This window comes from Pleurotus ostreatus, assembly GCF_014466165.1.
Source record: "Pleurotus ostreatus strain PC9 chromosome Unknown scaffold_2, whole genome shotgun sequence".
NCBI classification, from domain to species: Eukaryota; Fungi; Basidiomycota; class Agaricomycetes; order Agaricales; family Pleurotaceae; genus Pleurotus; species Pleurotus ostreatus.
Genome location: NW_023503157.1, coordinates 2200293 through 2221613, shown reverse-complemented (window position 1 = coordinate 2221613; position 21321 = coordinate 2200293). Strand labels below are relative to the sequence as shown.

Below are 21321 nucleotides of genomic sequence, written 5' to 3'. Positions count from 1 at the left end.
TATATTTTCACATGGAATTTGAGAGTCAAATAGGAAAAAAAAGAGGTAAACCGTCAAATATGAATCTTTTATCGGCTTGAGTGACCTGTATTGACAGTTAGACAACGGACAAAAGTATTTTTAAAGTGTGCAACCTAACGAATAATATATCCCAAGTTTACTGATGAGCTTGCATGATGGCGTCCGATATGAAGGTAGCGGAAACTTGCTTGCCGCCAAACCAGCGGCCGTTTAGACCTTGAATAGCATTTTTGGCCGAATCTATAGAGTCGAACTTGACGTAGATTTCGCCCTTTGGTGATGGCTTAGCTGACTATCGAATAATGGGGAAGGCGCCCACTAACCTGGGTCTCCTTCTCAACTTTAATAGCTTCGACCTTGCCGTATTTCTCCTCGCATTCACCTTTGACGTCCTCCGCCAAGTCCTTGTCCCAGTCGCGTTCAGTTTCTCTGCGACAAGATTGAGTATAGGTAAGCATCGCCGAGGGAAATGCACTGACTCTTCGGGATCGAACATGTTCTTTAGGAGGACGGACTTCGACTGCATTGCTTGAGGAATATTGGGTTTACTGTCCTCATGAGTTTAGCGACGGATGGGATCGAGACAGGTCGTGAGCTTACACGACTGTAGGAGCAACGGGGGCGGGCTCAATCCTAGCAAGTTTCTGCATTAGTGCCTGGCGGGACGCTGCATTCAAGTTACCTGGGATGCACAAATTCAGAATAGGAACGGGCCCAATGAAGAAGAGGAACCATACCGCCGGATTCCTCTAGTGTATCTTGTTGCGTATATTTAGCAGTGCCTTTCTCATGAACAGTGTTGACACGAAGCTGCGGTATGTAAGCACAAGCAACCAGTTCCAGCTTTGAAGAAAAGTACTTACTGTACGCCCAGCCAGTTCGAAACCTTCCATTTGTTCCAACGCCATTTTGGCATCTTCCGCACGTTTGTACCTAGAGTAAATTAGTTGGTCGCTACGAGAGAAAGCGGAAGAACATAGGCTTACTGGACGAATGCGTATCCTTTGCTTCGCCCTGTCATTGGGTCTCTGTGAAGGTCGACAAACTCTAATTCACCAAAGGGTTCGAAAACCTGCTTAATGTCTGATTCGGTGAGATTGAAGTGCAGCGAGCCAACATAAAGTCTAAAGGCGGAAATAGGTTAGCTTGTGGGACATTAGACAAGGAAACTTCTCACTGCATTGCACCGTGCGGTGCGCTGACGCCAGGAGGCAGATTGAGATTTCTGGGAAAACATTAGGACATGGGTTGGCAGAAACAAGGTGACTTACCCATCTCCAGGATGAAGTCGGTTTCTCTCCGCTTCAGTGAGCTGTACCATGATGGGCAATCCCATAACGACAGTACCTGAAAGAGAAAGGGCTTTCTCTACTAACTCGATAGTACGGAATTCAACATAACCGATGCTAAACGGGAATTAGTGTGGGAAACAACAGAGTATGTTGAGACGTACCCTTTGGACCGCCGAGAGAGCCGGTCAGTAACAATGCGAGCATCCATGACAGTTCCTTCTCCAAGTTTGTCTTCGAAAAAGTAGCCCAGGTCACGGGCAGTAAGGCGGGCAGCAAGCTGTGAAACGAACACAGACCGAGCTTCTGAATCGTCTTCTTTCGGTTCATCAGGATTGTAGTCCTCCTGAGGAGGAGGCTCGTAAGTTGGCGAAGGTCTTCTGAAATGTCATCAGTGTCATCCGAGGTAAAGAAAAGAAACGCACTTGAACGGAGGTGGCGAACTCTTTCGCATTGAACCCCTGCGAGGAGGAGGAGAATGGAACTCGTCGTCCCGACGTCTGTTCCGTCCGTAGCGAGGAGAGTCCTCGAAGTCATCGCGACGCCGCCTATCACCGCCGTTGCGCTCGTGATCACGAGAGCGGGTTCGGCGATCGTGGTCTGGGGATCTGGGCCGAGGGCTACCGCTTGGTTCTGGAGGAGGTCCACCTACTGGTGGAGGTGGTGGAGGAACGTCGTCCATTTTCACGTCTCCGTCGTCAGATTTCAGACGCTTGCTGGTCCTTTCGTCGAACTCCTTATTATCATCAAAGCCGTCGACTTCGTCGCCCCGCTTGCGTCGCCGGTCGCGGTCTTCCCTAGCGCGGTCCCTGTCTCTGTCCCTACGACCATCTCTTTCTCTTTCACGGGGGCGGTCGCGGTCTACGTCTCTCTCTCTTCGCCTGTCTCTATCTCTATCCCTGTCTCTGTCTCTTTCCCTGTCTCTATCTCTGTGTGACTTGTCCCTCGACCTATCACGATATTTGTCGCGACTGCGACTGCGTTTGCGTCTTTCTTCAGGATCGACTCTATCTCTCCGTCTGTCTCTGCCCGACTTGTCCCTTGACACGGAGCGATGTGACCTTCGGGTACGTAGAGTGTCTGTGGAATGATCACGCGATCTGAGGAAAGAAAAAGAACGCAAAGAATGAGTTTCAATACTGAGAACTGTGATTCGTTGTGAAGATGCCTACGATCTATGTGCTGGAGACTTGACCGACTCCGTTTTTGCATGAGGTGAGGACATCTTGGTTACACACTATGGAGAGTGAGGCGGTAAGACTCAAGGGGAACTGCGGCTGTGCGCTGCCGTAATCATCTTTTTGGATTTAAGCGCCGATACAAGCGCCTTCGCAGCTAAACAGAATTCGAATTCAAATCATGTCGGAAATTTCCTTCGTACAAGGTCTAATATAACAATATCGATCTATATGTCTACAAGAGGCCTGCCAACCTTTGACGAACCCGTTTCTCTGCCTGACCGAGTTCAGATTCCTCGGACTTGCGGTAGAGCTCATTCAATGGATTCTCAGCCCCTTCTTTCTCAAGATCGGCTTCAATCTTCGAGAACTCCTTACAAAACTTCCCGTTCAGTACCTGTAAGTAGATTGTCAACGGTACTGTCAGGACCCCGAGAAGCTTCTCACTTGGTTATACAGAATGTTCTTGAAGTGCTCCCTAGCGTCTTTACCGTCGAGTGCAAGGGCACCACTGAGCTGCCCGAATTGCGAGACGGACGAATGGTGCTTCAGCTGAGATAGCTATTTAATCGGTGATGTCAGGGCGAAAGGCATCTGATTTACCTGTTTGATAAACCCTTCTTCTGCAGCTCGCTCAAAGATCTCGGCTGGTTCTTTAGACATCCACCTAGAAGCCCAGGTAAAGCATAGATAAGTCGGACGCGATGATTTTTCCGTACATTTCATAACACAGAGCCTCATCAGAGCAACCGGCTTCTTTGAGAACACTGAAAGCCTCACTGGATAACTGTCATTGCTCATCCTTAAATCAAAGCAGCCGTCGGACATACCGGAATAGCATGATTATCTGGGGCCACAATGCTTGCTCTGCGAACAACTAAAGAAAGCAACGTTCAGTCAGGACACACAAGAGATACGCTCAAAACTCACGTCCATCGCCGTTTCCTCCCTGACAGAGGATGCAATGGCACCAGCCTTGGTGGCGCCAATGGCCTTAGACAAGGCTAGGGCAGTGGCCAGTCCGCTACCCGTACCATCTTGCTCTACCGATACGAAACAGGGAAATCCCTTGCCTTTTTCGTACAATGAACGAACGGAAGAGCCAATCATCCTACAAGCACACGTTAGCGCTGAAAATTCTATCTATTCACACAGAGAGAGGCTCAAATACCTGGGTGCAACCATAACGACATCTTGCGTCGGTTTGAATTCGAGGAGCTGGTAAAAGACGTTGTAGCCACTGGCAACAACGATGGTGGCATTCGCTTTCAGTGTAGGCGCTACTTGGCCGTTGTAAACGCGCGGCTGAACTTGATCAGGGATAAGAAGGAACAACACTACACAAATGGAAGTCAGTAATCAGAGGGCACAGTAGGATACGAGGTATCTTACCATCGGCGACGGAAGCAGCTTTCGCAAAGTCGTGCTCGACAGTGAAGCCCTTCGACTTGGCATCTTCTGCGTAGGCGTCTTCGCGGTTGGCAATCAAGATCTTGTCGTTTGGTATACCACTATCCCTCAGGTTCTGCGCCTGCGCTGCACCCTGGTTGCCAAAGCTGTAGGGTACAGGTGAATGTGAGAAGCATGTCCAACCATGTATGTACGCACCCAAGGAATACTATTGTCTTTCCGTTGAGAAGACCTAGGTCTGCGTCTGTGTCGTAATAGCTAGATGACGTTTATGACTTCATTCAGTAGTCGGGGTGACATCGTCGAACTTACATTTTGGCAGACATTATCGATGATTCAGAGTGTGAGGCGTGTGTAGAGTGGTTATAGGGCTTCGCTGTGGGAGCCGCTACATCTTATACCGCACTGCAGCTACCTTGCCAGTGCAAGATACGACCGGACAGACCATCCGGACCTGTCTGTCCAGGTGTCCCTGTGACTACTCGGTGGGAAATATCACAGAGCCGGTCCGCGCTCCCGCCAACACCCTATGATAATACGTCTAGGAAGTCATGGGTATTATTTAGAAAGACGAGGAAGAAACAAGACTTACTAACTGCCCATCGTTATGTCTCTGGCTAGCAACAAGATCGTCGTCATTACCGGTGCTTCTAGGGGGATAGGAAGAGGTGAGCACAACGCACAACATGACCAACTACAAAATACACGACACTCAGGCAGCACCTAGGTTGTGCTCTGGAGTTTGCCAGGCAAAGTGCACATGGCCTCGTGCTACACTACTACGGCGACGCTGTGACAAAGGAAGAGGTTCAGACCTTGGAAACGGAAATCAAAGGCTTCAGCAACACCCAAGTTACATCTGTACCAGGAGACATCGCAGACCCCTTGACTTCTAAAAAGGTGGGGGGATCTACTTCACGGCATTGATCACTTACGTCTTCATTCCAGATTGTGGATGCCGCAGTAGCTGCGTTTGGACGTATCGATGTCCTTGTCAGCAACGCTGGAATATGTCCATTCGCTGAATTCCTGACTATGCCGCTGGAAACCTGGGAAATTACTCGAAAAGTAAACCTAGACGGCTCCTTTTACATTGTACAAGGTAACGTCCTCGCGATGTACCCCCGTTCGTTGATTCCTAAGCGCGTTTAGCTGTTGCCAACCAGATGAAGACCCAAGTACCACAAGGAGGATCCATAATTGGGATATCGTCGATATCGGCTCTTGTGGGCGGCGAACTACAGTGGTTAGCTTGACTTTCCATATGAACTCTGCTCGGTAACTCACCGTTATCTGATAGCCATTATACGCCTACCAAGGCCGGTATTCTGTCCTTGATGCAGAGCTGTGCCGTTGCCCTCGGCAAGTATGGTATCCGGGCGAACGCAATACTTCCTGGAACAATCGCGACCGATATCAATAAAGAAGACCTGGCTGACACTGACAAGCGGGAATCAATGATAAAGCGAACAGCTCTGGGTCGACTTGGCAGTAAGTGATTCCCATGTGCGGAGAGATTTATCAAAGCAACAGAATATTGCAGCACCCAGTGACATCGCGGGGCCGGTGGTCTTCCTGGCGAGCGACCTCGCCAGGTACGTCACGGGAGCGTCCTTGCTAGTAGACGGGGGCTTGTTTGTCAATCTCCAGTAGCATATTATTCGTTACATTATTCATCAAACATCGTACCCGAGCGGGGGAACATCATTGTGGGCCGGACGGTCCGGAAATATCATTGGTGAAATTCAGGGTGAAGAACCCGACCGTTGACAACAGCGGGCTCCGCAGATATCAGCACACTGACCCATCGGGCCCACGATGCACCAGGATTCCGCCAGGCATGCATGGTTCCTTTCTGGACTACAGTGTCGCCTGGGTTCCTGAGATGGGTCTCCGCCCCGTCTTCTGTTATGAGCACAATTTCTCCCTCCACTAAGGGCCTGGAATGAGAGCCATTTAGGTCTAGCAGAAGTGTGCTCACCAAGTATGTTGTAGTCCACCGACGAAGTACGATGCTAGAATTGTTGCGGGGCTTAGGCACAGTAAATTATACGACGAGACAAGCGACACCAACCATCGGAGTGATAGCGCCTGAAGACAGCCATGAGTGCGAGGACAGCAATGAATACATAACGACCTAACCTGGCGCAAGGTCAGTAGATCGGACGTTGGTCCCTCTTGGAGGAACCAGCCCATAGTTTTCACTTGGCTCAATCACACGAGTGGCACCGTCCTCCCTTGGTTGGCGAATAAGTTTAGGCGTGAGCAGCGAAGCAGTAGAAGTACCACCCACATGCTGTTGGTGTCATTTGTCGGAAGGCCGTCTGTCGTAACCCAGATAGCGGACGACTTGGCGCCCGGTACAATGGCCATATCCTAACGGGACACATTCGTTCAGATGCCAGACCAATGAACATACAACATACTTCATTGTACATGAGCTCATTGCTCTGAACTACGGCATTGCCCCTCTCATCGTGGCCAACGACCACGCGGCGGACTGATTCCAATGGTTGAGGGTTATGAAGCACTGGTGACATCGGGTGGTGGAGTGGATTTACGACTGCCACAGTCCCAACTCGGCTTTAAACGAGGCGGAAACCAGATAGTCATATTTCCAATTGAAGTAACAACTTTGATGGAAGCTGATTACATCCTATGGGCATTATCTTTTGGGTTAGCGGGCTCATTGTTAACTTCGAAACACTGGAGAATGTGTTAATCATCTGTCACATGCCCATGCGTACGCACCTCCCACCTTGAAGTTGATTGGACCTTGTCGTTACTATCCCACTGGTTTAGCCAATGCGCAGCGCAAAGCAAACTGCAACACCTAAATATGCATGGAAAGCAGTACTATACATAGATGTGTTACAACCCGACATGCAACAGGAGAATGACATGACTAGGGTGCCGTATCTGTATCACGAAGGGACAACATGGTCAGTGACGGCGAAACGACAGGGAAAGGCTGGGCTTCTTACAATAATGATACTCGTTAATCAATGGTATCCAATCCTTCACAAAGGCACTCAGCAATCCCAAGATGGGGGTATGTGCAGTCCTGTCAGCCAGAGCTTCCAACTTGGGTCTGCGGACGTACGACATTCAGTACGTTACGATGGGACCAATATAGAGAAAACCCACCGGGTGTATGAATCCCAAATGGAGCCGCGGAAGAGGTACCACAGCATGTCTCTGTCCCTTCGTGCATATTCCGAGCGTTCAAGGGCCGCCGAAGGAGGTGGAACACGGCGCAAGTTTCGTGCGATTAACTCCAGTGCAAGGGCTACGACCAAGGGTCTGTTCGAGCGTCGGTCGAAACTCAATAGAGTTGCTAAGGTGTCACGAGTCGGTAAGTAGTATCAGAACGATTGAATCAACGGACCATATATAAGGGGACAAAGGACATAGATAGATTCACTCAACCAGTCCTTCGGGGAAGATAAGGATCGGATGAGAGAAAGAGACGGCCTGACACAAGATGATGTGAGTGCCTTGGGCAATAAATAGTCTTCGACGGACGTGTCTAAGCGCGTAGGTGGAGGAGGCGCGGTCAACAACGGGTGGGGTGGTAAAGGGATGTAGTTATTTTTGAGATGCTCGGGAGTGGTGAGTGGAGATGGTCCAAGAGACGAGGGTGCAAGAGTGGGAGACGAGGCATTCGATGAAGGCGAGGGCAACGAAGTTGGATCGATATCCCTCTCGGGGATGGGAGGCGATACCAAGGGTTTACCTGAGACCCGCATGAGTATGAAGCGCAAAGCTGCTCTATATATGGTGTCAATCTCAGTTCATTTCGGAGACATGAAATCGTACTTGATGATCTCCAGCAAAACGACGCCCCTCCACTTGTTTCTCTGGGACACTTTCCGCTTCAGCGCCATCTCAATGAACAGCTCGGCGAAGCGAATCAACTCGAGAGACCTGGCCGCCCACTTGTACAGCGAGCTTTTGTCGGACCAAGCACGCGTAAAGCGAGTATGCAGAGAAGTCGGGATCAGAGGGCGGTATTTGGGATCGCTGTACACGAGCTTCGAAAGGAGGGTGTCGTGGTACATGCTCGTCGAGTTGAGCAGAACAGAAACTAAGAAACCATCAGGGCCATGGGGCGACATTAAGCGGAAAGGACGACATACGGGCTTCTGAAGCTAATTCCGCATCCTTGAAGCGACCTGGGAGAAACCAGGTCAGGGAGCGCAACGACGACTCCAACGTCGAGATTGTCGAGACGTTGTTGATCAAGAATGTTTCATAGTGTGCAAGGGAGGATGTCATTGAACTGGGGCGGAGGAAGATGAGGGGAAGAGCAAAGAGTTGTATTTGAATCACTTGATTCCGGCCAACTGAACACCGAGCCCGGCGGCACTCTAATTTACTACTCGCTCGTTGTTGGCGTTGGCGTCGCCGCCGTCCTCGTCGCTGTCCACGACGTTGATGACTATGTAATACAGCACGCCCTTGCCGCCAGTGCCCCCACGAGGCCCAAACAAATCTTCTTTTTATTTGCCCACAACTGCCAAACGTCGCCTTCCCATATCCACAAACATATGTACATAGCACGCGCTCGACGCCCACATCCATGAAGAAGGAAATCGCAAAAGCGTCCCAACCAGGCCCGCTGAACTACTTGAAGCAGAGCCCCGTTCGCGGTCAGCTCGAGCCATACGACCCCCGGGTCAACAAGTGTGGCGGGAGACAACCGGATAGGGAAGTGTCGCGTCACACGAAGTCACACAAGTCAAAGACAGGGGTAAGTCGTCCTTGTTTATGCAACTCTGCCCTACAACGTACATAGGGCTCGTACTTTATAGTAGACTACCATAGATACTGTCAGAGTATATAGACTATAGAAAGGAGGGACTAAGGTTAGACTAACGATAGTGATTATACTAAAGAATGTGGCTATGAGGGAGTGTGACTAACCAGCGCTAAACGTGGCTTTACCATATTGGGTATATTCTTGTTACATACGCCCTCCTGGATCTGTGAAACAGATTCACGCGGCGCCGTCGGCCGCAGCAGGGTCCTTGGAGATGGAAAGGTCTGCGAGTTCCACAGTGGGAACTTTGGAGGTAGGGGAAGCACTGGGTTTGTCTGGGCTATCGTTCATGTCCACATCTTCACTGATGGTCGCAAGGTCAGACGAGGCCGAGGATGGGGTATTGACAAGCTCGATATCCGACTCTGACGGCGAGGGACAAGTATTGATGGGAATGGTCTCGCGTGGCTTGTCCGCGTTGGGAATGACATCAGGCACCGGGATACCCGAGATCTTTTGCTCGCGTGAACTGGGGCTGGAGCCCGGATTGGTAGGAACAATGGTAGGGCGAACCTTCTTGGGACGTGCGTATGGTGTTGAGCTACGGCGTAAGGAAGCGCCGCTACGACGGACAGCGGGAGACTCGCGCACAGGTGGAAAGTTGGTAGTGGGAGTCTTGTTACCCATTACCATATCAAGGAGTAGATTAGTCACCACATCGTGTCGTTCCGCCGTTAAAATGAATTCTCCGGCCTCCGGGTGTCGAGGTCCATTAGAACTTTGGCCCACCGTTGGTCTAGACTGGCCCACATAATTAGGCGGGACCGTAGCACGCCGACCATGCGAGGTCTGGGATCGGTAATGGTTCCTGGGATCTTTACGAGGTATACTGGGTCGCGCAGCAACGAGTCCCAAAAATCGGAGTCCTGGCCCTGCGATGCGAGTCGTGAAGGCATGCCCATGAGGCAAATTAAACTTGGTGGTAATTTGGCCTTGTTTGTTATACAGGGTTGCGAACCCGATGTAGCGGGGAGGAAGGGACAGAGGATTGGTAAGGGTGCCACTGATAATGCGACGATTGGCGGACACGAAGCTGATGAGCTCGTCGCGGGTATAGGCGGCGGAGCAAACTCGGGAGTCTAGGTCTCTCAGGGAGTATGACCCTTCGGGGTTTCGGGTGAGAGCAGTATGAATAGGGTGTAATCTTCCCAGTTCTGCTGCAGACATAGAAGTGATGTGAGGATGATTAGAAGAATATAGATTATTTGGGTGAGTAGGGTTGCTGTCTAATCCTATCTCCCCATCACTTAAATAGCCATCATCCGTAACACTGGCAGGTTTTATGCAACCAAGTACGATTTGGGGGTCGTTAGGGGGGGTCCCTGAACCCCTAGGGAGTTCCTCAATGTTGCAAATTCCCAACGTTTCGAAATATCTTCGTAATGCTTCAAGATGACTGACCTTATGGTATGGTAGCCAGGTCCTGTCACCAGTAGGCCAAAGAATTTCAAACAATGCATGCTGCCTTACACCAGAATGACTCAATATTTCTCTAATGTTCCATTCTGTGCTAGCTGGTGTTGCAGACGCAATGATGTGTTCAAGGGAACGGCCAGGGAACAAGCGGTCATCATTGGGGATATGTACACGTAGTAGAGACGCATGAAAGGAGGGATGAACACCCCTCGCAACGAGATGATTAGGTAGTTCAATCTGAAAAGTATCATTACCAAATGCGCGATTGATACGGTAGGGTCCCATATATTTGGGAATTAGCTTACGTGCCAGCCCCTGAGGGAACGAAATATTCTTCGTGGACACGTAGACTAAGTCACCAATCTGAAACGGGGATGGTTGGCGATGTCGATTGGCGTCTCGGATTTGCTTCGTGCGAGATGCCAGTACCGCATCATGAGCCGTAATCACGGCTTCGCGAAGATGTTCGGCAAACTCTCGTACACCTTTGGATTCGCTCGACGAGGGCGTGTCCCACAGGAATGGTCGAGGCATGCGTCCTGTATTCAGAAAGAATGGCGCGAAGCCTGTCGAATCTGTTCGTGCAGAGTTAATTGCAAATTCAATTGCCGGTAAACGTCGCACCCAATCCTTTTGATTCTCGTTGACACACTGGCGAATCATTTGCGTGATAGTTCTATTGGCGCGTTCCGTTGAACCGTCGGATTGCGGATGATACGCGCTAGACATATTTAGTTTTGTCCCAATGAGTTCGTGGAGTTTCTGCCAGAAACGTGCCGTGAATAATGGGTCACGGTCACTTACGATTCGTCGAGGAAGACCGTGGTGCTTGTATACTTCTGCGAATATCAATTCGGCGACGTCAACAGAGCCGTAGGTCGTACGGCTGGGTACTAAATGTACCATCGCAGTCAAGAGGTCAATAATGACTGTAATTGAATCGTAAAATGCGTTCCGATCTGCCGACTTGGGTAATGGTCCTACGAAGTCGATGCCGATGGCATCCCAAGGGCGAGACGGAATAGGCAGAGGACGGAGAAGGCCATAGGGCCGGTGGTTTGATGGTTTACTGCGGGCGCAAGTGCGACACGATTCGCAGAATCTATAGACATCCCTGGAAAGGTGTCTCCACCATACAAACTCACGAAGGTAGGTTAGTGTCTTTTCCGGCCCCAGATGGGCTAATAAAGAGTGACCTTCGTCTATGACTATCTCTTTGGCCGTCCTTCCACCAATTATGGCATCCGGAATGCATAGTAACCGTCTCCCGCCTTCAACTAGGTAGAGCAGACCGTTTTCTAACGTGAAATTCTTGTATTGGCGCGGAGTGTTCACAATTGATGCCATGAATGTGTCGTTCATGTAGTTGTTGCGTATTTCGTTCATGAAATCAACGTTAAGGTCGCGTTTCTGTTGATGCGACACTACGTTCACAATAGAGACGGTGGGCGAGGGTTCTTTGTCTTGAGTAGACGGTGGTGGGAGTTGAACATTGCGTGGACTTAACTCGGAGTTAACGGTGGTCAGTGCCTCGTCGGCGCCAATTACCGGAACCAAATTTGATTCCGCACCGGGGACACCTTCCTTTTCCAGTAAACTGTTAATTGTTGTAGGTCCGTTGTTTATTTGGTTTACTTCCTCTTTATTCCCGCCCTCCGTTCGTTCACGAGGGCCTCGCAGAACGAACTTCCTGGCCACCATTCGTTTCGCAAAATCACGCGACTCCGTGGCTCCGCCACGTCGTACAGCGTTTAAGGTCAACGAAATGCCCTCCAGAGGCATACTTTCTAGCCTCGCCTCGTCGCCTACGATGACTGGAGTTCTGCGGCGAAAACTGCACGTAGAATCTTCGTCAAATTTGACGAATTCGGAGGCCGCACGCTCAGTGCCAGGTGCGTCGTTTGCATATATACGAGAGAGAGCGTCTGACAAAACGTTCTCAGTTCCAGGAATATATACCGGCGTGAAATCAAATTCAGACATCTTTTCCAACCAACGCGCCTGACGCCCTGAGAGATTGGGCTGATTGAGCAAGTGAACCAACCCCTTGTGATCAGTGAGCCAGCGAAAATGAACACCCTGCAAAATGTCCCTATGGCGTAGCATTGATTCGAGCCCAGCCAACATCTCGATCTCATGCACGGGATAATTCTGCTGTGCTGGGTTCAGCTTTGCTGAAAAGAACGCCGCTACACGCGCCGTCCGCCATTCCTTCCCCTGGCTCACGACGCCGGCCACTCCCGTAGCTGATCCATCCGTTATCAACCAGATAGGATCACTGTCCCGGGCGTAGGATAACGGACGGCGACTATGCGAACGAAAACGGTCAACGAGGAGCTTTACCTCGTCGAACGAACGCTGGTGAGTATCAGTCCATCGAAATGGGGTATTGTCGCCGGTTAATCTCGCTAACACACCCATAGGAATTCGTACGCCCGCAACGTCGTCTGCCAGATAGCCCACTGCCCCTAGGAACCCTCGAAGCAGGTCTCGGTTGGTAGGCGTCTTCCAGTTTACGACGGCGTCAACCTTGTGAGGGTCCATACGAATGCCCGATTCGTCGACAATATGGCCAAGGACCTTCAACTCCTTCTCAAGGAAGTGAAGCTTCTTTTCGGACAAGTACAGCTTCTCCCGCGTAAGCACGTCAATAGCGGTTTTTACATGCTGAATGTGCTTTTCGAGTGTGTCTGAATAGATAATTATGTCGTCCAGATAAACGTCCATGAATACGCCAATGTAGGGTGCGAATATATGATTCATTAGTGCCTGGTACGTCGCGGGCGCATTGCAATCACCCTGCTGCATTACCAAGCTGACCATTGTGCCGTCAGGTGTCGTCATTGCGGAGCGAGCAACATGTTCCGCGACTATTCGAATCTGTTCGTACGCATCCTTTCCATCCATGCTGGAACGGAATAAATGGGCGGCAATTCGGCGCAGTATCGCCTCAATATTCGGCATAGGCGTAGACATCTTTACCGTATTCGCATTACGTTCACGTAGGTCAACGACGATCCGCAACAATTTGGTACCCGGCTTATAAATATGCAACATAGGAACCGCATTCCCGGCCGTCGTGATTTGCCAACGTCCTGATTTTAAGTACGCATTCCGCTTCTCAACCCACTGCTCCAGTAACGGCTCCGGACAACGAGACGGTCGCCATTTATATACCTTTTTCTCATCAATCAAAGGTATGGTGTGGTTAATAGCTCGTAATGGAGGTAGATCAGTCTGATCCATTGTTTTACACAGCGGTTTGGCGTACTCAAGCAGTTCTTGCCGTGCGCGCACTATTTCCGCAGTATCGAAGTCAACTGACATGGATGCCAATCGTGATACACCAGGACCATCCATTGGAAGACTCTCTTTGGAGCCCACCACCACGCGCGCAGGATTCAGGCCGAGCAATACCCGATGCTGGTACATGAATGGTGTACCCAGAATTAAGTCATAGCTTGAGATGTTGATGACATCGAAAGCTCGTTCCTCGTCGACTGTCTGGTAGCTAATGTTCGCTTTACAGGACCAGTTAATCTTCGTTCGCGACCCCTGCACAGCGAGCTGCAGTGGAATCGGCTTGGCAAGCGCGACCTTCGTCTTACTTCCCAACTGGTCGGCCAACGTAGACGACATGAAGTCGCCCAAGGAACCGGAGTCCAGCAATGCTTTCGCAGGTTTTCCGTTGATCTGTACAGTGACCACTACAGGCGATGGTACAGCGCGCTCCTTGTCCTTGACGACTGACGCGTTTCGTTGCAGTGCAGGTAGCTTGTCACGATCAATCTGGACGCCAAAGAGGAAGAGTTCGTGCAGCAGCTTGCTGTCGCCATCATCCAGGTCGAATACATGGAAGCAAGAGAGATCCTTGAGGTAGGGCTCTAATGAATAGAACCTGTCGTCTACTAACATATCCGCCCAACGTTCCGATGCAAGGTCTTCCGTATTACGGTACAGGTCGGCAGTATCGTATTCAGGTTCACGCAAAAATGGGCCGTCATCTGGGTTAACAGCCCATGGCACCGAGTGCTTAGCGTACCATGAAGCCAGATGAAGATGCTCATTTCGCAGGAGCAGTCCACTTATCACGGCGTGGGTTTCCAGCTCATCTTCCGAGATATACCAACAGTCATTATTCCGGCCACAGGCACTGACTGTAAATGAGCTGTCCATCAACGTTTCGTCCCAAGTGAGTTTATGCTTGAGATGCATCCGTGCGTTGAATTCAGTAGGCTGAACCCTAGCATTATAGAATTCGTCGCACAGCATACCGGTCCAAAACGGCGCTACACGATCCATGAGGACCTGTGCATACCACCGACCAAACTGGAAAGAGTTATCCTGTAACAACTCGGCGGATACCTCTACACATATGTTGTGCATACGGTCGTTTACCTCATAGGTCGTGGGTGTCCTTCTTTCTACCGAGAATCGAAGTTCCGACCAAGGATACTGATACCCATTATCCCCAGGTAGACCTAGGTCGCGGCTTGTTTCGAGCACCCAGGTATACGTGTTTGCGTAGGCGTCACCCAGCCAATCGTGCGTGTAGCACCCGCTCAGGAATTTCTTCCACCGCGTGCCGATCTCGGTGATATCTTCCAAGATCTCATCCGAAGAATCGCTATCGTCAAGAACTAAGCCAGGGACGTCCAAGTCCGAAGATTCTATGAACTCAGCGTGCGACGCATATTCGTGTGATCCTAGCACGGCTAATCCGATGTGAGCTGTGTTTTCGTCGTCGGGGATATACTCATCAACTATGTGTTCTGCAAAATCAATATGATTCACGCGGACGCCAGGAGGCTTCCCTCCCTTGCCAGGTAAGGTGTTAGCCTTTGGACAATTTCGTGCTATGTGACCAGTCTGTCTGCACAGGAAACATTTCCCCTCTGACTGGAGCTTCTGACGCTCCTGCGGCGAAATGTCCCTACGCCCTCCGGATGTTCCATTGGTTTTACTACTCGAAGGATTACCAGAAGCAGTGTTCCGTAACATGTTACCAGATGACTGGTCCGAATGATGGTTGTTGTGATCTGGTGAGCGTTTACTATCACTGTTCTTGAAGTTGCGCGAACGTTGACGAAAGTTACTATTCCCAGGTTTGTACGAACTATTTGAGCTATGGGCTACCGACGACCTCGACTGGGTCACCGCGTCCTTTGAACGTTTATCGCCCCGAGAACCATCTTTGCGAATACTCGAGAGAACGATCTCTTCGTTCTCAGCCTCCGCAACAACTTCATCCCAAGATGCGTCCTCGGGGTTCAACCCCATGCGCCGGCAGGCGATTGCCAGCTCAGGATTCAGCCCACGGAACAAATGGACGACACACTGGCGTGCCTCAAGCCCTCCGATGGTGTTTATCATGTCGTACATTTGCGCAGCATACTCTTTAACTGATAGTTCGCTTTGATAGAAACGTTCCAGCTTACGGCGCTGTTTCTCCCGGAAATTAGACGGGAAACAGGCATCATAAATGGCCTTGAAATACTCGTCAAGCGTCCAGTTCGACTCGTCGTCAGCGATTACATTCTGGTAATACGCCTGTGCCTTGCCTTCGGTATAGCGCGCAAGTGCTCGAATTTCCTTTCGCTGTTCGACCCGCGCGTCATCAAGATAATGCAAGCCCTCACGCATCCATCGATTGAATAAATCAATCTTAGGTTCACCGGTAAACACTGTAGGTGCGACGGCCTTCAATTTTGAAGGCGCCTTCCTCTTTTTACGACGAGAAGATTGCAAACTTCCCCCTCCATCCTCAGGACCGGATCCATCAGAGGAAGGGTCACCGTCGGAATCGTGGTTACGATTGCGGGCTACACGATTGAAGATACGACCGACGTTTGACGACGGCGGTACTACTTCATTCGGTCGGGACACATGGCGACGTTCACGACGACTCCAGCTTGGTAGAATCGGATTTACCATAGCGCTACCACGAGTAAAGTCGCCACGGGCCTTGCGCTCAATATATTTGCGTTCATCTTCAGATAAAACTTCAGGCGTGAAGGTAGTGTGCTTAAACTCATTGGGCCTTTGAGGCTTGTTCTGAACTTGAGATTCAAGTCGGTCGAAGCGGTCTTGAATGAGCTTAAGATTCTTCAATAATTCGGTCAGGGTCATATCATTCGGATGAGTACTAAGTACAACATTAGGGGTGGTACTAGCTTTATCAGCTTTGGGTGAAGAGGAGAGATTTGGCTTGGATTGCCAAAATTCCAATGCTGCACGTTGCTCAGCGACTTCTTCTTCGGTAGGTGCGTCAAACGTATTGACGACTGGATTGGGCCCACCGAGCTGTAAGACGGGCTCGCCGCGCTCTCGCGGGTCGACGCCCTTGCCTTTATCTCTAGGCGTGGATTCGGTGTCCATGGAATCGTCGTCCGTAACGTGTACGGATGCGCGACGCCTCAGGATCGCGTCTCGCTGATCCTGGGTCAATAATTCCTCCGCGCGCCTGATATCGGCTTCTTGAGCGGGGGAGATTTCTGGAGTCGGTGTGCGGAGAGGGCGTCCGCCACGGCCGACCGTAATCCAAGGGTGTTCCTCGGCGGGAGAGGACCTGGATTCTTCGGGGTTGTCATGGATGACTACCCCGGCATTCGAGCTGGCATTCGAGGCTTTAGGGGAGCCGAATGAAGTATCCCCTCGAAGGGGAGAGGTTTCTCGCGGGGTGGTGAACCCGACACGAGTATTCGTAGCGGCGACGCTGGAGTACGAAGCTCCCGTCCCGCTGTTCTGGTTCAAGCTCGAGTCATCAGCGCTGGGTGTTAGTGGAGGTAAGGGGGACTCATCCGGGATATAGGCGGCTGGCATAGCCAACGGCGTCTGAGGCTCAGACGAGGACGCGGGATGAGACATTACTCCAATAGGATTAACCTAAACAATACTAGGTTAGTAAAATAGAGAAACTGAGTTACTTAACGGGATATAGTCGGATAGCCTTGGTTGATCAGACCGAGGGGTGCCCGAAGAGAGAGATTACGAGACAGAAAGAGATAAGATGAGAGAGTCGATGTGAATGAGAGATGAGATGGACGAGATGGTTCTGTCAAAAATATGTGGCGGGAGACAACCGGATAGGGAAGTGTCGCGTCACACGAAGTCACACAAGTCAAAGACAGGGGTAAGTCGTCCTTGTTTATGCAACTCTGCCCTACAACGTACATAGGGCTCGTACTTTATAGTAGACTACCATAGATACTGTCAGAGTATATAGACTATAGAAAGGAGGGACTAAGGTTAGACTAACGATAGTGATTATACTAAAGAATGTGGCTATGAGGGAGTGTGACTAACCAGCGCTAAACGTGGCTTTACCATATTGGGTATATTCTTGTTACAACAAGGGCTGGCCTGGTCGATTCTTGCAGTGCACAGAGACTCCGAACCAACTCAAAGTCGGTTACCTGCCAGTGATCAACTCCGAGATCAGAGCTCACTTCGTTGACTATCTATAGGTCTTGTTGCCCCCACGCACCGCAGGACTCTACGAGGAGCTCCTCAAGGCAGAGACCGCAGAGTTGAACAGGCAGCCACAGCCGTCATGGGAGAGACTGTTGGAAATCCGACATCTCAAGGAACGCATGATACGGAAATGTCAAAAATCATGTAAAGCAGCCCCAGTGAAGAGATTAGGACGAGGGGAATCGTTTGCATTCCAAACATTCATTGCACCGTCGGATTTCAGGCTGAAGGAGATGGAGAAGTGGTTGAAACAGCATGAGGGACGCGACGGCTACCCCTCCGTCAACTTGTCGTCATTTGCTGGTAGAAGTATCACTAGAGATGCAGCGAAGAGGAATTCCTACTGTTGCCATCGATGTTCAAAGCCCAATTGTATAGAAGACCACAAAGCTGGTACATCTGCCGGCAATTCCCCTGCACCAGCGGGAACACCTTTGCTACGCCCTTCGTCTCCAGGTGGCTCTGGGGACGACGACTCCGACGTCGAAGATGACCCCGCCCATACGTCTCGCTACGCCAATGGTGTCAGCCCGTCCCCTCCTCTCCAGATCCCTGAGCCAATCACCCAACCAGTGCCCTCGCTGCCCCGAACTTCCGTAACCTCCCCGGAACCCATTCCAGTTCCTTATCGGCCACGGTCATTGGTCGATGCCTCAGGCGAAATCATAATGCCTCCCATCGACAACAATGATATGTACTACGATGGAGCCGCTCCAGAAGAGCCACTTCAGACCCCAGAACCCGTACAGATGCCATTACCAGCTATACCCGAGGAAGGGGGCTCACCCTCAAACAAATACATACCCCCTCCACTCCGCACGCGTCGAAGTTGCTTAAAGCGCGCTCCCAGTGTCGACAACCTCAAGACTGTTTCGTGGGCTGATGACCGCGATTTGACCAATCAGCTGACAAAGTACACCAACGCCGTGAAGGAGGCTGAAGACTCTGGTATGTTGTGATGTTGATTGACAATGCTAGCCACTCGCTAATCATCACGCAGGCCGACAATGGCAGGATATGTATACAGAACAGATGAATGCCTTAGACTCCCTTCACAATCATGTCATCGAAGGCCTAGAAAGGATTCGCCTCGAAGCTGAATATCTGCGCGGCGTAGAGGAAACCATCGCGACACAACGCCGGGCACTAGAAGTCAGACATATTGAATTCCAAGGCAAAGGTACACACGAAGGACAATCCCCCGAGACAAATACTTATATGTAACAATGGGTTCACAGTTCAAAATGCTTTCCAAGAGGCAGATCACACCCTTGTTGTATGTCGCGCCAAACGCGAGCCCCAGCCCAATATATAGCGATAAAGCCTCGTAGAATCTATGTACCACCACTGTATCTATGCCTGCCGCTGTCGAACGCTGATTATCTATTCATTAAAACGTCCTGATATATACCTGAAAAGTCTATGGAAAGCAAAGCAGTGCTAGAGTATAAGTCAAATAAGTGTGTACGCAGGCTTAAAGGACCGTACGGCGCTTCTTAGCACGAATATACCACCGACGGACGTTGGCAAGGTAAGCGCAGATGATGACCACCGAAACCGCAATCATTTCCCCGAAGACCGTAAAGGGCTCTTCTGGGTTCCGAACGTTGCCCGGAACCTCTACGTTCAGTGAGAATGCACCTACACAAAACAATGCGAATCAGCCCAAAGCAAACGTTTTCCTGAGACGATGCAAACTGACCAAAGAGAACCTGAAGACACAATACCCCAATAGTGACGATCGTAAGATAAAAGATGGCAGCATCGCTGCCAGACCGCGCCCTTGCAAGATTAGTGCGCAGTTGGACGAGGTAGGCGGGGTGGGATTGGCTAAGCATGCGCTCGTAGTGAGCAAGCGAGTGCTGCAGCGAGAGGATATGATCTAGATTATTTGTGTTGAGTTGGACATCCCTGTCGTTCGGGTAAGTATTCACCTTGCACATCACCAATATAAATGGCAACATCGTCGTCACCCTTCTCAATCCCCGTCCCAGAGCCATTAAGCAATCGCTTTCTCATCTGCGAAACTACCTCCGACTTCGAGCCCAACAACCTCGTGAGGGTGGTCACCAGTCTCCGTGTCCTAGCCATACGCTGAAGTGGCGAAGGCTTCTGATACGTCTGAGCAGCCATGTCATCCTCCTTCGCAGCGGACCATCGTGCACGGATGAATCGTTTCAAACGTCGATACATCAACCGTGGATTCAACCGAAGAGAAAATCGTATCTGAGTTGGCCGAGTAACCTCTAGTATCGGGAGAGGCGTTTCGCTGGATGCCTTGCTGAATTTCTCATCTTCGCTCCCTACGGTAGAAGGAGGCTGAGAAGACGGAGGAGTAACAGTCGGCGGCCCCGTGGCCTCTTGGGGGAAGAATACGAGCTTCTCAATCTCACTCACTTCCTGCTCCACTTTCTCTAGGACAGGAAAGAAAGAGTCTACTACTGAGTCCAGCATCCCATGAGCGATCCAATCTACGGAATATGTATGATGAGAAGGTGGTGGAGGGACAGTCCGTAGAACCTACCGGAAGACATGTTGGTTACCTCTTCAAGGAGAAGGATCCGATTAATGACTCTATTGATGTGCTCTAAAGAGTATGTTAGTAACGGGGGCGCGCATACTTTAGCTATACCCTACCTGATGCGTCGGCGAAATGGAACTTGATAAAAGCAGACATCGTCAGAATCATCTCCTCGATAATTCCAGCCGACTCACAGTGCATATACCCTCTTCAAACACCACAAGGTATACAATCGCTTCTCCCACGATTCCTCCGCTCTGTCCATGATGTAGATCTGCTCGCTGTATCTTCTCCTGTGTGGCTTGACTTTCAATAGCTCGGAAGACAAGGAAGTAGTATCCAAGCCTAGAAAAGAACTCTAACTTCTCTCGGGGCTCTTGTTGGAATATATCTTCGAGAGTTAGAGGATGTAGGTGAAGAAGCTAGTATAGATCAATTACCTCCAGGTCAATGCCAGGCAAGGGGGAACACTTACTCGTCCTATGGCTCTGATATCCTCCCAATCCGGATTCGCTACGTCTAACCACCAAGCCTTCGCCGAAGATGAAGATTCGACTAGAGGTGTCAACGGATTTCGGGGACCTGGTGTTTGACCGTGCCGATCCTTTCCATGCCTGCGTTGCGCAGAAGGTTGCGAACTACTAGCGTGTGGGGTTCCTCGGGGCCGCCGTCCTCTAGCGGCAGAAGGCACACCTAAACCTTGCTGTGGTAGCGAAACTCTGGGTCGTCCTTGCCTCCGCTTCTCCTTTGTGGTTTTCTTGAGTGCGAGGTCTAATCGAGTGGTTATCAGCGACAGCGACGTTGTTCGGGTCACAGGTTGTACAGAGCCGACGCCGGCTCTCGAGCTGTGACGTCGCAACGGAGGGGGAAGGTAAAGAGCAAATCCTCGGGGGACCTGTCGTAGTTCCTCCCTAGCTTTGAGATCTGTTATTGTCCTCTCCATCACTAGATCTGACTGGAGGCTTTGAACACTTCGTAGGTTGGCATTACTTCGTCTTCGGTGCCGCCTGCGTCGCCCAGAGAACTGCGAGCGAGAAAGAGTGACGATAGAGTCGGTTGATGAGGAGCTGTCAGAGCTTCCCGAAGACGACGAAGAGCTCCGACGCCGTGCCCATCGAGAAATCGCATGTTCTACAACCGTTGCGATTGCGCCGAGTCTCCCCCGTCCAGGAAACGAAAAAGAACTGGAAG

At 50.7% G+C, this 21321-nt stretch overlaps 6 protein-coding genes across 6 annotated transcripts; 2 read left to right on the top strand and 4 right to left on the bottom strand.

The window, feature by feature from the left end:
- Positions 1-157: 157 nt before the first annotated feature.
- On the bottom strand, positions 158-4224 carry PC9H_003612 (uncharacterized protein; the record flags this gene model as incomplete). Its single annotated transcript, XM_036773205.1, has 21 exons — positions 158-292; positions 345-450; positions 501-569; positions 622-703; positions 759-831; positions 885-954; positions 1008-1145; positions 1199-1246; positions 1293-1427; positions 1475-1690; positions 1736-2350; positions 2743-2885; positions 2936-3040; positions 3092-3155; positions 3208-3267; positions 3319-3365; positions 3419-3599; positions 3660-3825; positions 3881-4044; positions 4097-4156; positions 4211-4224. The coding sequence occupies 21 exons, from the start codon at positions 4222-4224 to the stop codon at positions 158-160; spliced, it is 2691 nt and encodes an 896-aa protein (XP_036634678.1).
- Positions 4225-4505: 281 nt separating this feature from the next.
- Positions 4506-5551, top strand: PC9H_003611 (uncharacterized protein; the record flags this gene model as incomplete). The annotated part of the gene is made up of 6 exons (XM_036773204.1): positions 4506-4566; positions 4626-4798; positions 4847-5000; positions 5051-5144; positions 5199-5389; positions 5442-5551. 6 exons carry the CDS (start codon positions 4506-4508, stop codon positions 5549-5551), a joined length of 783 nt encoding a protein of 260 aa, XP_036634677.1.
- Positions 5552-5630: 79 nt separating this feature from the next.
- Positions 5631-6438, bottom strand: PC9H_003610 (uncharacterized protein; the record flags this gene model as incomplete). Its single annotated transcript, XM_036773203.1, has 6 exons — positions 5631-5830; positions 5880-5913; positions 5973-5989; positions 6041-6135; positions 6192-6274; positions 6325-6438. 6 exons carry the CDS (start codon positions 6436-6438, stop codon positions 5631-5633), a joined length of 543 nt encoding a protein of 180 aa, XP_036634676.1.
- Positions 6439-6803: 365 nt separating this feature from the next.
- On the bottom strand, positions 6804-8176 carry PEX16 (Peroxisomal membrane protein pex16; the record flags this gene model as incomplete). Its single annotated transcript, XM_036773202.1, has 6 exons — positions 6804-6817; positions 6883-6989; positions 7046-7235; positions 7287-7669; positions 7718-7985; positions 8038-8176. The coding sequence occupies 6 exons, from the start codon at positions 8174-8176 to the stop codon at positions 6804-6806; spliced, it is 1101 nt and encodes a 366-aa protein (XP_036634675.1).
- An 8999-nt stretch (positions 8177-17175) lies between these two features.
- On the top strand, positions 17176-18924 carry PC9H_003608 (uncharacterized protein; the record flags this gene model as incomplete). Its single annotated transcript, XM_036773201.1, has 4 exons — positions 17176-17268; positions 17603-18557; positions 18610-18789; positions 18848-18924. The coding sequence occupies 4 exons, from the start codon at positions 17176-17178 to the stop codon at positions 18922-18924; spliced, it is 1305 nt and encodes a 434-aa protein (XP_036634674.1).
- A 159-nt stretch (positions 18925-19083) lies between these two features.
- Positions 19084-21073, bottom strand: PC9H_003607 (uncharacterized protein; the record flags this gene model as incomplete). Its single annotated transcript, XM_036773200.1, has 7 exons — positions 19084-19250; positions 19312-19491; positions 19544-20080; positions 20134-20196; positions 20247-20268; positions 20325-20552; positions 20606-21073. 7 exons carry the CDS (start codon positions 21071-21073, stop codon positions 19084-19086), a joined length of 1665 nt encoding a protein of 554 aa, XP_036634673.1.
- Between the last annotated feature and the right edge of the window lie 248 nt (positions 21074-21321).